This window comes from Vigna unguiculata, chromosome 1 (assembly GCF_004118075.2).
Source record: "Vigna unguiculata cultivar IT97K-499-35 chromosome 1, ASM411807v1, whole genome shotgun sequence".
In the NCBI taxonomy this organism is placed as follows: domain Eukaryota; kingdom Viridiplantae; phylum Streptophyta; class Magnoliopsida; order Fabales; family Fabaceae; genus Vigna; species Vigna unguiculata.
The window spans coordinates 4942909-4957928 of NC_040279.1; the positions used below are offsets into that span (position 1 = coordinate 4942909).

The following is a 15020-nucleotide window of genomic DNA, read 5'->3' on the forward strand; positions in this document are numbered from 1 at the left end:
CGCAATTCTACTGGTTTTGGCATTTTCTTCAAGTCTTAAGGGACCCTAATTACATAATACATCAACCTTAGCAAAACTCACAATATTTAAGACATCATGCTATATCTAACACGCAATACACGCATGTAACTCATCCACAAATCAATTATCATTCCCTTAAACAACTATGATACATTCTACTACCCAATCATCATGCTACCAGTTAACCATCCCTTAATCAGTTGCATCAACAACCCTAGGTGCCCTAATGACTGCTTTTCATTAATTACACTCCATGACAATTTTCATGATTCAAGTTGTGCTTTATACTTAGATATAATGTGAACAGTCATGACTACATTATTTTATCAATGAATACCTATTATCTCCATTATTGATCAACATTCTAGAGAGCACATAATTACTATTCAAAGCATACAATTCCTCACATTTTGTCTAAATATCCTTTAATTATTTCATGCATTTGATCCCCTTCAAACTCACCCTTATATTCACTACCATTTGCTCCCTCACCTGTTTCAAGGGAATAAAACCCTTGCCAACTAACCCAAGTCACGCAGAAATCATCCGCAAAACCCCACAAAACGCAACTCGTAAAGTTAACTCGAGATGTCCTCTGCCCTGTTTCTTCGCCTGGCGGCAGTCTAGGTACCGCTAGGCGGTACGTGACAATTTGGGTTCTGCCAGATTTCCCCCGCACCCGTCGTGATCCCACACAATCCCAATTATAGTACACACAACATATTGATATAGTTTCAAGTGCACATCTCATATAAGTTTCGTACTTTATTCATATTAACATTATTTCCATAACACCAATGCATCCATAAATTACAAAATCAATGCTTATTAATCACCAACCCCAACATGAACCCTAAATTCCCAAAGTTATACACAATTCATATCACGGTCATAAAATTTAATTACAATTATCCAAGCACATCAAATTACACTCGAGTATACAACGAGGGATCATCCAAACAATATAAATCAACACAAAAACATCAAAAGACAGCGAACTAGATAACCTAGTTCGCGTCACCTGGCGGACGGCGTCTCACCGCTAGACGATTCATTAGGGAACCCTCAAATAGGGCTTTACAACATGTGTCGCCTGGTGGGCCTTCAACATCGCTAGTCGATTTCTGGAAAAATCCATAAACCCAAAGAAACTCAAGCAAAAATGGTAGAAAATGCATCGTGATCATCAAACCCATACACAATCATATAATAAACATCAAAATCACATATTGGAACTCCCCTAACCTGGTATTCGAGCTCCAATTGCCAAAAACTTTGACTATCTTTTTGATCCACAAGGTCTCCTCTTGCTCACCCAAAATTCTGCACTTTTCTCTCCCTCTCTCTTTCTCACCAATGGATGCTTGACAGACTCTTCCCCTAGTACACACAAAATTCAGAAGTGTTTTCCTCTCCTAATTACTCTCTTCCCTCCCTTAACTAACCCAATTTAATCACTTTTAATAAAAAAAAATGAAATTCCAATTAAGAGTGTATTCATGGCACTTCAATTTCCATTACTAAGGGTTTATCTAGCCTCTCCATCTGCTCCTCCGGCTAGGGTTCCTACCCTTTCTCATCCATGCCAAAATTTGATTTTAGCAAAAAAAAAGTTATTTTACTTACCCAAGGTTTGAACACACAACTAGGGATGTCAAAAAAATCCGTACCTGCGGGTATCCGCGGATAAAACTCGCAACGGGTAGGAAATGGATATTAAAAATGGATATCCGCTACCCGTGGGTATGGGTATTTTTGATACCCACATGTTAACGGGGCGGGTACGTGTATCATATTATCCGTATCCGTGGATACCCGTACCCGCTAAACTTTATCTTTTATATATATATATATATATATATATATATATATATATTAGTAAACAACATTATGAGTCTTCATCCAATAATGGTGGTCAGATTCTTACCCCACAAATGAGTAAATTACTTCCATATACTGTGGAGGTATTGATGTGTCTCTAAGACTGGTTATGGACCAACATGGAAGGTAATGAAATTAACACTTTTACTTAGATATTTTAATTAAGTGATTGTTAGAAATTTTTACTGAACTTCTTATGTTTTAAGGCTTTTCTAGATTAAAATTGGACAACATGAAACTTTATACAATGTTGCAAGAGGTGGACATTGATGAAGTTAGTAATTTCTTTAATATTTTATTCAAAAATAAACTACAATATAAATTGGTAGTGATTTTTTATTTGTTTGTTTTTCAAGAATCAAACGGAGAAAGGAGACTTGTTGATCTAAGCACTAATTATGGTTAAATATTTATTTTTTAAAATATTTTTGTAAATACCCGCGGATACCCATGGATACCCGCAGATATGAAAAAAATAGACGGGTACCCGCATAGCGGATACCCGACGGATATGGGTACGGGTACGGAGCAAATATTTTTCCAGCAGGTAGGGTACGGGGGAACTACTACCCGTACCTTACCCGCCCCGTTGACATCCCTACACACAACCATCCAATTTCAAAGCAAGTGTACAACCAATTCAACCAACTCGCATTTCATGATACTTTCTATAAATCTAGAAATTTATCTCTATTAACACGCCCAAATCATATCATAAAAATAATAATGAATTAAATATCACCCAAATGACACACATAGGATTCGAACCTAAGTCCTTCCACACAATAAAGTACTCTCAACCACTTAAGCTAATACTTTTTCACATTATGAAAGTTAGAATTTAATGCCATAAAGGCTTTCACTACCCGCATTTATTAAATACTTATTTATTTAATTATTTAAATTTCTTAGGACTTACATTGAGCGAGACTACTCGTTGCCCAAAGGTAAGGTCCCTCGCCTGAGCTACAACTGCAGCGAAACCCATCAGGCTCCCACGAGTTCTCGCTTAGGCGAGAGCCTCTCGCTTGAGCGAGATGTATCATCGCTCAAAACGAAAGCTCTCCGCCTAAGCAAGAGCTCAAGCAGAAACCAGGGTAAGGTTATGCTATTCTCGCCTAGGCGAGACAAGCTCGCTTGGGCAAAAATACCAGTCATCGCCACTGTTCCAACAGACAGCAACCAAACATTCAATCTCAAACAATATTTTAAGGTTTTCCAGGCAACCACATTAGCACACAAGTCATATGAACACGAAATAAAGCTGAAATAGATAGAATATAGTAAAAACATGTGAACCCTAGCTTCCCTTACTTGGACATATGCTAGTAGAAAGCACAGGCACTCAATAGAGGGTTACCATAGTTCTAGGAATAGAGTTATGAGCTAAAAATACTAAAATCAGAACTAAAAACGAGGTTACTAAGAGAACTCTAGTTGGAACTACGAAGAATAAGCGAGAGAATAGAAAGCATGAGTTGAGAACCAACTTACGTGGAATAGAAATGGAGTTTGTAACATCTCGGTAGGATATTACTTAAAAAAAAATTAAACAAGACAGAAATAAATACCTCATTTATTTATTAATTAATTTCCCAAAAATACGCGAAATTTCAAAACCTTTAAAGTTAATATCCGCTATGATCCATAAAAGACTCATAATTCACTTTTACAATAGAAGTAATGAAAATCGAAATCAGTTCATGAAAATTAAATAAAAGTCTTTATACATAAAGCCCATGTACTCTACTCCCACTCTCCGCCACTAAGCATTCCTTGGCTCACCTGAAACATCATCTACTCCCGGATAATAAATTACCCGATCATCGCCACACACAAACAGATAGGGTGAGCTATGCACATAGATATAAATAAATATGGAAATAAACCCACAAGCCAATTCATAATTATTTATTTATTTACAAGAACCCTCATTTTCCCACACTCATCATCAATATGAGTTCATGCATGTACTCTAAATCATGGGACTTCTTGTGCTTCCACGACCCTCCTCGCTCATGGTCCAACCTACAAGCCTATCTCGCTCGTAGTCCTGCTTCACGGACTCCTTCGCCCGTCATCCAAACTCCTCGCTCGGACCCAGACACGCATACCCGCCTTTCCTACTATGAACTCCCTCGGTCATAGCATTCTCAAGTTGAGCATGAGATAAACTCCCTCGCTCACTCATCCCAACAAGAGTACCTCCGATGAACTAAACTGTTCATGTTTCGCATGTGTTCCACCCATCACGAACTCCTTGCTCGTGACTCAAACCAAGCACGTCCCAGATCATATGGACTTAGTCCTTCAAGCCCAACCCACAACACATGCATATAATTCCCAATATGTAGGAAACACAAACACACCAGTGCAAATAGTACCCACACGCATGAATTCTCAATCTTTCTCACTTAAGCCGAGGGTCTGCCCAAGCTAGTCCCTTTGCCTCGCTTAAGCTAACCCACCTCGCTTGAGCGAGTGTGAAATAGTGGCTTCAACACGTCATCTCGCTTAGGCGGGCTCTTCTCGCCTGAGCGAGACCTTCATTCGCTCAAATACTCAGCCCCTCGCCTGGATGAGGATTCAAATGTAAACGCAACATATTTCGTCGCGACCTCGCTTAGGCAAGCCATTCTCGCCTAAGCGAGAGTATCTGTCGCTCAAAACCAAGTTTTGGTCGCCTGAGCGAGACGCTCGACCCAAGACCAGTAATGGGTTCCTGCAGTTTTTGCTTAGGCGAGAGTGACTCGCTTGGGCGAAAATTGCAGAAGTTCTCCTCCTGTTCAGGCACGAAATCACCCATAAACATACTCAAAACGCATTAGATACAATACTAAGCATTCCATATCAACAATCAACCTACCAGTACATGTTTACATCCAATTGAACTACCAAAACCCAAGATTTAATCAATCATAACCATTCAATACCCAAAACCCTCATTCTAATCATGAAACGCATAACATGGATTTGCACACAACCTCAAACCAACCAAATTCTCAATCCGAGCACATACAATACGAAATTCTTGTCACACAGAATGCAATTGAGAAGAGTAGTGACCCAAAGTCATGACGTAATTCATCTAAATACACACACAAGGCACTTCCCCTAACTTGGAATCCTTGCACAAAACTCAAGAATGCAATTGAGAAGAGTAGTGACCCAAAGTCATGACGTAATTCATCTAAATACACACACAAGGCACTTCCCCTAACTTGGAATCCTTGCACAAAACTTGTAGCCTTTGAAGGTTCTTCTCCAATTTCCCAGCCTAATTTTTTCTCTTAAGTCTTCTCCCAATAACACTCAATTCTCTCCTTAGACTCTTAGAACACTCAATTCTCTCCTTAGACTCTTAGAATTCGTGATACGAACACCAGTTCAATACGCAACCATCCAACCAACTCATCTTTAGTGATAATTATTAAAATCCTAAGATTATACTATCACTTAACAAACTTAAATATATTATCAAAATAATAATAAATCAAATAACACACAATTGACATACATAGGACTTGAACCCAAGTCCTCTCACATAAACCAAGTACTCTTAACCACTTAAGCTAATACTTTTCCATGTCACACCATTTAACATTTAATGACATCAAAGTTCCCACCACCTGCATTTATTAATTAATTGATTATTTAATTAATTAAATTTCACGGGTCTTACAGAGTTTACTAGCTTGACAAGGAACGGAAGCCAAACCCTAGCAGAGCTCATTGTTGTAGTTCTAAGAGGGAATAGGAACAACTTCTAGAAAGTGGGCAGAATGAGAGGGTCAGGGCTGGTTTAGAAGTTTTAGGCACCCTATAGGCCAGCCCTAGGCCCAACAGATTAGGGTAGGCCCTTAAACATTAGGGACAGAAAATAAGTGGGCCTTACATTTATTTTTTAAAATATTTAAAAAAGTTTTGATTTTTGTGAATTATGGTCAATTTGGTCTTTCTTTTAGATGTCGTTTAAATTGTTAACGGAGGTTGAACAATGAATGTTAGTGTCATTTCATATTTTTAAAATTTTTAAATTTTTTAAATTTTTTAAATTTAATTTAATTTATTTAATTTTTTAATATTATTTTAATTTTCTAAATTTAGAAAAAGTTATTTACGTGTCAAATCATTATTGTGACATATGGCAGTGTTAATGCCACATAATAAGTCAATGTCACATGTCAAGCTAGTATCATTGCAACGTGTTAGTGTCTCGTGACTCATATTTAATGCAGTCCCAATTTTCGTTGATTTTATTCACTTTAGTTTCAATTTTCTTTAATTTTGTTTAATTCAGTCTTAATTTTGTTCCTCTCCAAATCGACCAAATTTAATTTTTATACAAATGTTACACTAAATTTTTTATTAAATTAAATTTCATTAAATGTTTCTTTCATTATTTTTAAACCAACCATAATTATATTATTGTAAAGAAATTATTAGATTTATGTTTCATGTTTGCTACATGTAAAAAGGTTTAGAATTGGTTTAAAAATAATGAAGAATTATCTTTCTAATTTTAAAAATAGTGAAGAATTTTTCTACTAAGTTTAAAAATAATGAAGAATTTTCCTTCTAATTTTTAAAATAATAAAGAACTTTCCTTCTAATTTTAAAAGTAATGAAGAACTTTCTTTCTAATTTTAAAAATAATTAAGAATTTTCTTTATCATTTAAAAAATAATAGAGAATTAACCTTCTAATTTTAAAAATAATGAAGAATTTTTCTTTTAATTTTAAATTAACTTTAACCTTATTTTTTACATGTAGCAAAAATCAAACACAAGTATAATTATTTTCTTCCAAAAGTATAATTAGGTTTAGGGATGTCAAATCAGATTAAGCCTGATAGATTAACCCGTGAACCCAACCCAAAAAAGGTAGATCGGGTTACATATTTGAACCCGCTAACCCGAAGGAATCCAGCCCGCTTGACTCGCTGGCACATAGGGCCATAAGACAGGCTAACTCGACTGACCCGTAGGGCCACAAGACGGGCTAACCCGATTGGCCCGTAAGGCCACAAGACGGGCTAACCCGTAACCTTTCCATTTTAATTTTTTTCCCCAATCTTTCTTCATTCATTCTTCAAGCGCCACAAAACAAGTTCTTCATTCTCCTCGCATATTCACAAAGCATGACTTCAACAACGTCACCGACGACGACCTCAGCCACAACTGCATCCTAACACACAGCGACATCAGTTCCGTTAGCAAAACCACACCGTCGACATAGAGCCCGACTTTGATGGCTATCCCACTACAAACGCGACTCCGAACATTGTCATCAGTGGCGACCTCACCCACGATGACAACACTCATAACGGCGAAACACAATTTATGATTTAGGGTTCCTAAATCCTTTGATTTCATTTCTCTGATTCAGTTCATTTGCCCCAATTTATGATTTAGGGTTTCTAAGGTTGTGTAAGATTCCCCAACAAGAGGGAGTCTCCATGGCAACAAGAAGGTGACACACGATGGTGAACTTGTTTGTTTTTGGGTTTATTCGTTTCCCTTCTTTGCACCACGTTTTTTGCTATTTTTTTGTTGTTGTAAACCTGTTAATGATGTTGTGGATTTGTTGCTTTGATAATTTTTCGAATTGGGAATTTTTGATTGTGATTGTGAAATATGATAATTTTGTGCATGGACTGGGGATTTTTCTGAATGAATTTAGAGAAAGGGATACGTTAAAAGAAGAAGAAGAAAGAAAAAAAGGAAGGGGCGGGCTAGTCCGCCTATAGACGAGACAAGTTCAACCTTCCAACCCGTTTTTACATGTCGGGTTGGCCCGATCCGTCTCGTTTTCAAAGGGCTAAAATCAGGTCGTGTCAAAATGGGTCTGGTTAGCCCATTTTGCCACCCCTGATTAGGTTTAGTATAAAAATAATGAAAGAAATATTTAATATAAATGTAAATTTTAATAAAAAATTGACTATATCATTTATATAAAAATTAAATTTGGTCAATTTAGAGACGAACAAAATTGGGACTGAATTGAACAAAAATAACGAAAATTATGACTGAATTGAACAAAAATAACGAAAATTATGACTAAATTAAACAAAATTAACAAAAATTAAGACTAAATTGAATATAAGAGACAAGACATTAACATGGGGTAATAATACTAACTTAACACGTGGTAGTGACATTGGTTTGACACGTGACAATAACACTGCCACGTGTTACAATGTTGACTTGACACGTAGACAACCTTTTTAAAATTAAAAAAAAAATTAAAAATTTTAAAAAAATCTTAAAAAAATACGAAGTGACATGTGACGATCATTGTTCACCTTCCTTTAACAATTTAAAGGGTGTTTATAAAAATGACCAAATTGACCACAATTTACAAAAATGAAGACCTTTTTGAACATTTCAAAAAATGAGGACTAAAGTGAACAAAATTTACGAAAATTGGAACCAATGATTTATTTAAGCCTAAACAAAGAAAAAATGAAGGAGTGAAGAATAAAGATTAACGATGAAGGAGAAATGAGGAAGAATTAAAGGAGGAAGAGATGTGGGGACCTCGGGAAAGAAGAAGAGAATGATAAATATAGGGGTGAATCATATGACTAAACACATATAACGTCAATTTAACATAAGAGACCAAATTAAATCCATTTAAAAATAATAAGACTTAATTGAATTAAAAAAAACTATAAGAATCAAAGTGAATCATATAACTAAATATTTTACTAAATGAAATAGAGCAAGAGAGGAGTAAGAAGCACAAAGACATCTAGGTAAAGAAATCATAATCAAAATAGAAAGAGTCATGTTGAAGAACACTCATAAACAAAAGATACTAGGAAGTGAGGTTGTTTGAATTAAGAGAAGGATACTAGGAAGTATAGCAAAATAAGAGAAAATTTTGTGAAAGTTTGCAAGTGGCAATGAGAGGTGAAGGCATGTCATGTAAGGGCAACCAAGCCTCCACGTTGATCTTGATGTTTGTAGCCAACAACCACACCACCAACCAACATTGCCACCAACAATGTGACCAACTACCACCACCAACAAACCACACCATCAATGTGCACACCAACACCACCACAATTCTATGTAAATGAGGGAATTGATTCTTTCAACAAAACACAAGCACGAGAATCAATTTTCCTTCAATACATAGTGTTCAAGAATCAACTATGTATCATTATAATATAAGGAGAATTAATTCTTCTTTTAGTGGAAATGGCCTGAGAAAATTACCTTTCCTGTCTTCACATGAACTCCACCAATGACGATCGAACAACACTCCCACATCCACCCCCATATCCTTCAAATGCACCACGTCCACTAGTGAAAACAAATGAAAAAAAGTGGGGCATTTCCATAATTACATGTATGATAATATGTCTTTCTAAAATAATCTCCTTTACTCAACGAGGACTCTCCATCCATACTCACCTTTAAATCTAAGCTCTCAAATTAGTGCAAATCAATTGAAACAATCATTAAACTCATTCGCTCTTCCATCTACATAAATAGTACATCATTTAAAAAAAATCGTAGAAAAGTTGAAAGGAAGAACATGAAAGAAAGGAAATGAGCATGAAGTCACTGTGTACTTATGGAGTTTTGAAAGAATGAATTTGGGTTCTTAATCCGGATTTAAACAAATCCGAAAGTAAAATCAGTAATGGATACTAAATAAATAATTTTAGTGGATATTCGTGAATAATTGTAAGAGATTTTGCATACTTCGTTATTACAGTGGTGAAATATATACATGAAAGTAGGCCCTAGTTATCTGTATACATAAAACTATGATTGTGATTATATTATGATTAAGGTAATAATTATACTATCATTTATTTGCATATTAATAATAAAAGATTATGCAGAGGTTCGCTACGTAATCTAACAATAATAAGTACTAATATTTAATTTCATTAATATTCATTAATAATAAATACAAATATTTAATTACATTGATATTCGTAAATAATAAGTACAAATATTTAGTTACATTGATATTTGTGAATTGGTCATTTTGGTCTTGCTTCGATGCACCCATTTTTTCTTACCACCATTTTTTTGTTTCTTTCTTAGGCCTGTTTTATATTTACTCGTTGCAACCCGATATTGATTACACACTTCTCAATAATTGCTCAATGCACCATCAGTTTTATTATCTCGCGCCACCACTTTATTTTTACTTCTTCTAAGGGTTAGACTTTTCGTTTATTTCTCACAATCTTATCGTATTTCACTATTTATACTTTCACTCTTTTTTTTCTTTAGCACTCCATATTTTCAAATAAGCATTAAATGTTTTAACAAAATAAAAAAATATGTTTTAAAAAAATAATAACAATAAAAATAATGTTCTTTTAAATAATGAATAATAGAAAACACAAAAAATATAGTAAGAATTAGAAATGAAAAATTTTCTTTTTTCTTTTTTTTGGGATGTTTGTATCACCGTTCATGTCATCCCATATCCTAAAATAAAGGTACGAATATATGTGTGATTGTCTATGTCGTCTTAGTACTTGACATCCTTCTTAAAAATAATCAAAAATATCTTTCTCTACTTCTCCCTTTTAATGTTTGTGTGACTGTCCACAATTGTCTGACATTGCTAAAATAAAATATATGAGTACTTGTCTTATTGTCCATGGTCTCCTAGTGTCTAGTACTATTATTTTTATAAAAAGTACCCAAAAAAATTTTAAAATATTAAAAATATCAACATTAAAAAACTACATAATGTTTGATTTCTCATTTTAAAAAAAAACACATAGGAGTAAAGTCAGATCTTATCAAGCTTTTAAAAATATACCACAATCATTTTTCAAACAATTTCTAAAAATTATATGATCCCTTATTTTTCATTAGGAATACAAATACGTAGAAGTGAAATCAATTATTATCAAGTTCACCTTCAAAAAAATCAACATAATTCCAAATGATTTTTCATCTGAACTTTCAAAAATATTAATTTTTCATTGTGAATGAAAATACCTAAGAGTAAGTGAAGATTAATCCTTATCGTACTTTTTTTCATTTTTTTTCTTTTCGTACAATGTTTTCTTTTCTTTTTTTTAGGAAAATTAAATATTTTAAAAAATAATATCTCTTTTGCATATTTAATTAAAGTTCTTTTTAGAACTGACACAGTAAGGTAGTTCATCTTGTGTACATGTAAATGACTCCCAAACACAATCAATTTCATAAATCATGCTTTCTTTTTCCAATTTTTCTGTAATTTTTCAAAATAAATTAAGGTGACAGAGTCAAACTATATATTTTAAAAAGTTATCTTCTCTTTTTTACATTGTTCCGTTGACTCATGATACTTCCTTAGTGAACAATCAAGTTATTCATTCTAACGTAAAAAGGTTAATGATAATGTTGGAAGTAGAGGATGTAGTGGGGTTTAAGCTACAATATTTGAAAATCATGACTAGTGTGTAAAACTTTGATAAAACGGAGTCTACAAAGCTTATCTTAGATATCCCTCATAATGTCTCAATGTTCAAGACAAAGCGACATGAAGAAAGTCAACTACGTTTTGCCTTTGTGGATAACATGGATTCATTTTCCTAGAATGAATAATCATACGTAGATGACAACTAAAGATATGCATAACAACATCCAAATGGATTGGTTAGGGTTAGGGATAGTGGTTGATAATATTATGAAGATTGAGTAGCTAGCCTTTATCTTATCCATACACAATGTTTAGTTCAAAGTTTTCGAATACAACAAAGTGGATGTAATTAATGAAGTTTCACAATTTTGTTCAGTTCCAACAATATTAACAAGAGTGTATTGCATCACATGAGATTGGGTTAAGAAAGTGATGAGTTTGTGTTCAAATACGGTCTTCCCAATATAATATTACACGAACGTATTCTTGAAGAGAAACCTTTATCTCTATTTGAAATGTCTTTAATGAATAATTAATTGGATAGAGTATATAATTGGCAAGTGGAATGGCAAGAACACTATGACATTTTCCTCTATGAGATTGATGAAAAGTTAAATAAACATTGAGAGGTGTCTCGGCGAGGCACAAATAGGTGTAATATCCAAGTTTAAGGATAAGGAGTAGTGAAATGAACATCATTTGTCTTTAACATTTGCTTTCAATTGCTCTTGTGATTTCTTGAGTGTGTCTTTGGATTAAAATTATGTATGTTTCGAATTTTGTTGTTTTGATGTTTAAAATGAGGTAATCAACTATAATAAATGAAATTGATGTTGTGTTCACGAAAACCATATCTCTTCTTTCTTATAATTCTTTTTTCTAATGCAAGAAGATAAAATGTTCAACTCATTTTTGTACAAATTACACTTAAAAGCTACATTAAAAAAATGAATTGAAACATTGTATTGTTTTGATTATAAGACAATGTATTAAGTGTTTATAGCTTTCATATTTGAATGTGCATGAGTATATGCTTTCAAGATTTTGATAACTATACTCGATAAATCATTATTTGAAATTTATATATTAAAATAAGAAAATGAAATATAAAGAGCAAATGAGAAGTTTAGCTACCAAAAGTTACATTCTTTTTCTCAGTTGGTTAAGTTGGGTGAGACAACATGATTTTGATGTTTATACTCAGTTAAACTCAATGAAAAGTATTATTTAAAATGTTTATGCTTTTTCACATACATAGGTATCCCAAATTTAACATAAACTACTTTTATATATTTATAATATTCAATTATCGATGAGTATTGAACTTCTCCAAATATATCTAAGTTTCAGATAAAAATAAATTCCAATTTTAGAAAATAAAAACATACTTAATCCATAATAATATAACAATCCATAATAATATAACAAGGATACAGTCTTTAATGCAAACTCTTACAAACCACACAATAAGAGTAACTTATTTCAGTACTTAGCAGTTCTGATATAAGTCTTATTGTACATAAGCATGAACATAAGAAACCAAGTGTAGAACTAAAGAAGGTTTCTTTCAAGAAAGGGTAACAACTTAAAATTTGATAAAACCCTTTTCCTTCAAGCTTTCAACAGTATCCTTGATGCTCACTTCCAAAGGAGTAAATTCAAGCCCCAAGCTCTTTGCTTTTTCCTTGGAAACCTGGAATATTGGATCATATGGCCTATCATCTACACACTTCTGTGGAAGTTGCAATGTTGGGTACAAATCATGCAAAATCTTCACAACGTCTCCGAAGTGTGCCACTCTCTCAACTAGTAAATATCTTCCATTAGCTGAAGCATTCTCATATGCCAGAACATGGGCAATTGCAACATCTCTCACGTCCACCCATCCCAAAGTCACATTTTTAAATGTTGGCGAACCTGTATATATATCAAACAGTTTCTTCAATTGTTCAGCAAAACATCATAACATAGTTTGTCGAAAAATCATTAACATTGTGTAATCAAGATGCATGCAAACCAAATAATAGAAATTTTAGAGCATAATGCATAAATAGTAAAATTACCATTAATTAAATTTAAAACTGCTGCAGAACTAGTGTTAAGAACTGGTTGCAAGAGAGGTCCAACAACCAATGCAGGGTTGGCTGTAACCAAGTCAATATTGTTTTCTTTCGCAAATTTCCAGGCAGCATCTTCGGCCAAAGTCTTTGAGAGGTTATACCATATCTAAAACATAAACAAGAAATAGCAAAAAATGTGAAGAACAAGGTGATATAATATAGTATAGTAGTAAGGATTAAGATATAATGAAAGTTTATGAGAGGAAACAGAACATACCCCATTTCTCTTACAGTATTCTGGGTCGGAATACCAAGTCTCGTCAACCACTACATCAGGGTTTTTGGGCCTGTCGTTGAACGAAACTGCAGCAATAGAAGAAGTGACAACCACGCGCTTCAGCGTGGGCGAGTTCACGCACGATTTCAGAACATTCAGAGTCCCCTTCAAAGCTGGATCCAACAACTCAGTCTGAAATACATAAAAGTAAAAACAAATTATTACACAGCCATAGAGAAAAACAAATGAATAAATCGAACTGCAATCGAAACAAACCTGCGGGTCCTTGGCATCGTCGAAAAAGGGAGAAGCAGTGTGGAACACAGCGTGACAACCTTCAACGGCAGAGTCAAAGGAACCTTCTTCTAGAAGATTCGCCTTGACGAGATGCAGCCTTTCCTTAGCACCATCGAGGCTAAGCAAGTGATCTACCTTTTTGGGATCACCTGCACATCACACATTACCCAATCTTCAGTCTTCCAAATAGTAATGCATCACCACAATAATCACCGACGGAAACAAAAATTATAGAAGACAAGAAAAAAAAAACACATACTTGTGTCGCGAACGGTGGCCTTCACGGTGTAGCCGCGTTCGAGAAGAAACTTAACGACCCAGGAAGCAATGTAACCGGAAGCTCCGGTAACACACACTACTTGTCCGGCGCCGGTGCTCATTCTGGATTATGTTGTTTGTTCTGCTTTGAGCTGATACTCTGTGTTCAGTGTTGTGTTCACTCCGATCTCGGAGTGAGCTTTTAAAGAAGCAAAATGGATTGCGTTTTCAATTTGGAAAGGTATTACCGGGGAAATTTCAATTTGAATAAGTGTTAGTGGGCCATTTGCAATTAAGTGACAGATCCAAATCATAATATTAAATAGGAGTATCATAAGATAACACGTATCGCGATATAAAATTTAAAAATATGAACTTTGAACCAGCATCTTAAAAATAAAAAATACTTTTATTGACATTAATTAAAATGCACGTATTATAGGTATATTGCATTAGAAGAGCCATGACCAAATTCAGAAAACTAAAGTTAAGAACATGTATGCATGTATTTGGTATTTGTATAACTTTTGCGGTGAAGATGACTTTAAATATGATTTTAATGGTAATAAATTTTTTTTCCTAAATTTTAATTCAATTTAGTTTTTTAACTTTAAAAAATATATGAATTTGTATCAATTTAATTTTTTTAATAATTTTTTTAAAATATGTTTCTTAATTAATTACTCAAAAAAATATTATAAAATGTAAAAAATATTAAATAAATTTAACAAAATTAATTAAAAAAATTAAATTTATTTATTTATAAAGTTGATTGATTAAATTAGATTAAATCTTAAAAAATCTAATTTTAACTTAAAATTAAGAAATTAAAAAAT

General features: G+C 33.7%; 1 protein-coding gene across 1 annotated transcript; it reads right to left on the reverse strand.

The window, feature by feature from the left end:
* Window positions 1-12659: 12659 nt before the first annotated feature.
* On the reverse strand, window positions 12660-14424 carry LOC114193633 (cinnamoyl-CoA reductase 1-like). Its single transcript, XM_028083512.1, has 5 exons — window positions 14186-14424; window positions 13906-14075; window positions 13630-13821; window positions 13356-13518; window positions 12660-13209 (listed from the first exon to the last, which is right to left on the reverse strand). The coding sequence occupies exons 1-5, from the start codon at window positions 14304-14306 to the stop codon at window positions 12878-12880; spliced, it is 978 nt and encodes a 325-aa protein (XP_027939313.1). The 5' UTR covers window positions 14307-14424; the 3' UTR covers window positions 12660-12877.
* Between the last annotated feature and the right edge of the window lie 596 nt (window positions 14425-15020).

Excerpts from the sequence above, each read along its gene's own strand:
- LOC114193633 (XM_028083512.1), bottom strand. The coding sequence starts at position 14,306 with ATGAGCACCGGCGCCGGACAAGTAGTGTGTGTTACCGGAGCTTCCGGT. Across the intron at positions 14,076-14,185 it reads GGCCACCGTTCGCGACACAA|GTGATCCCAAAAAGGTAGAT; the intron begins GTATGTGTTTTT and ends TGTGATGTGCAG. Across the intron at positions 13,519-13,629 it reads AATACTGTAAGAGAAATGGG|ATATGGTATAACCTCTCAAA; the intron begins GTATGTTCTGTT and ends TTTATGTTTTAG.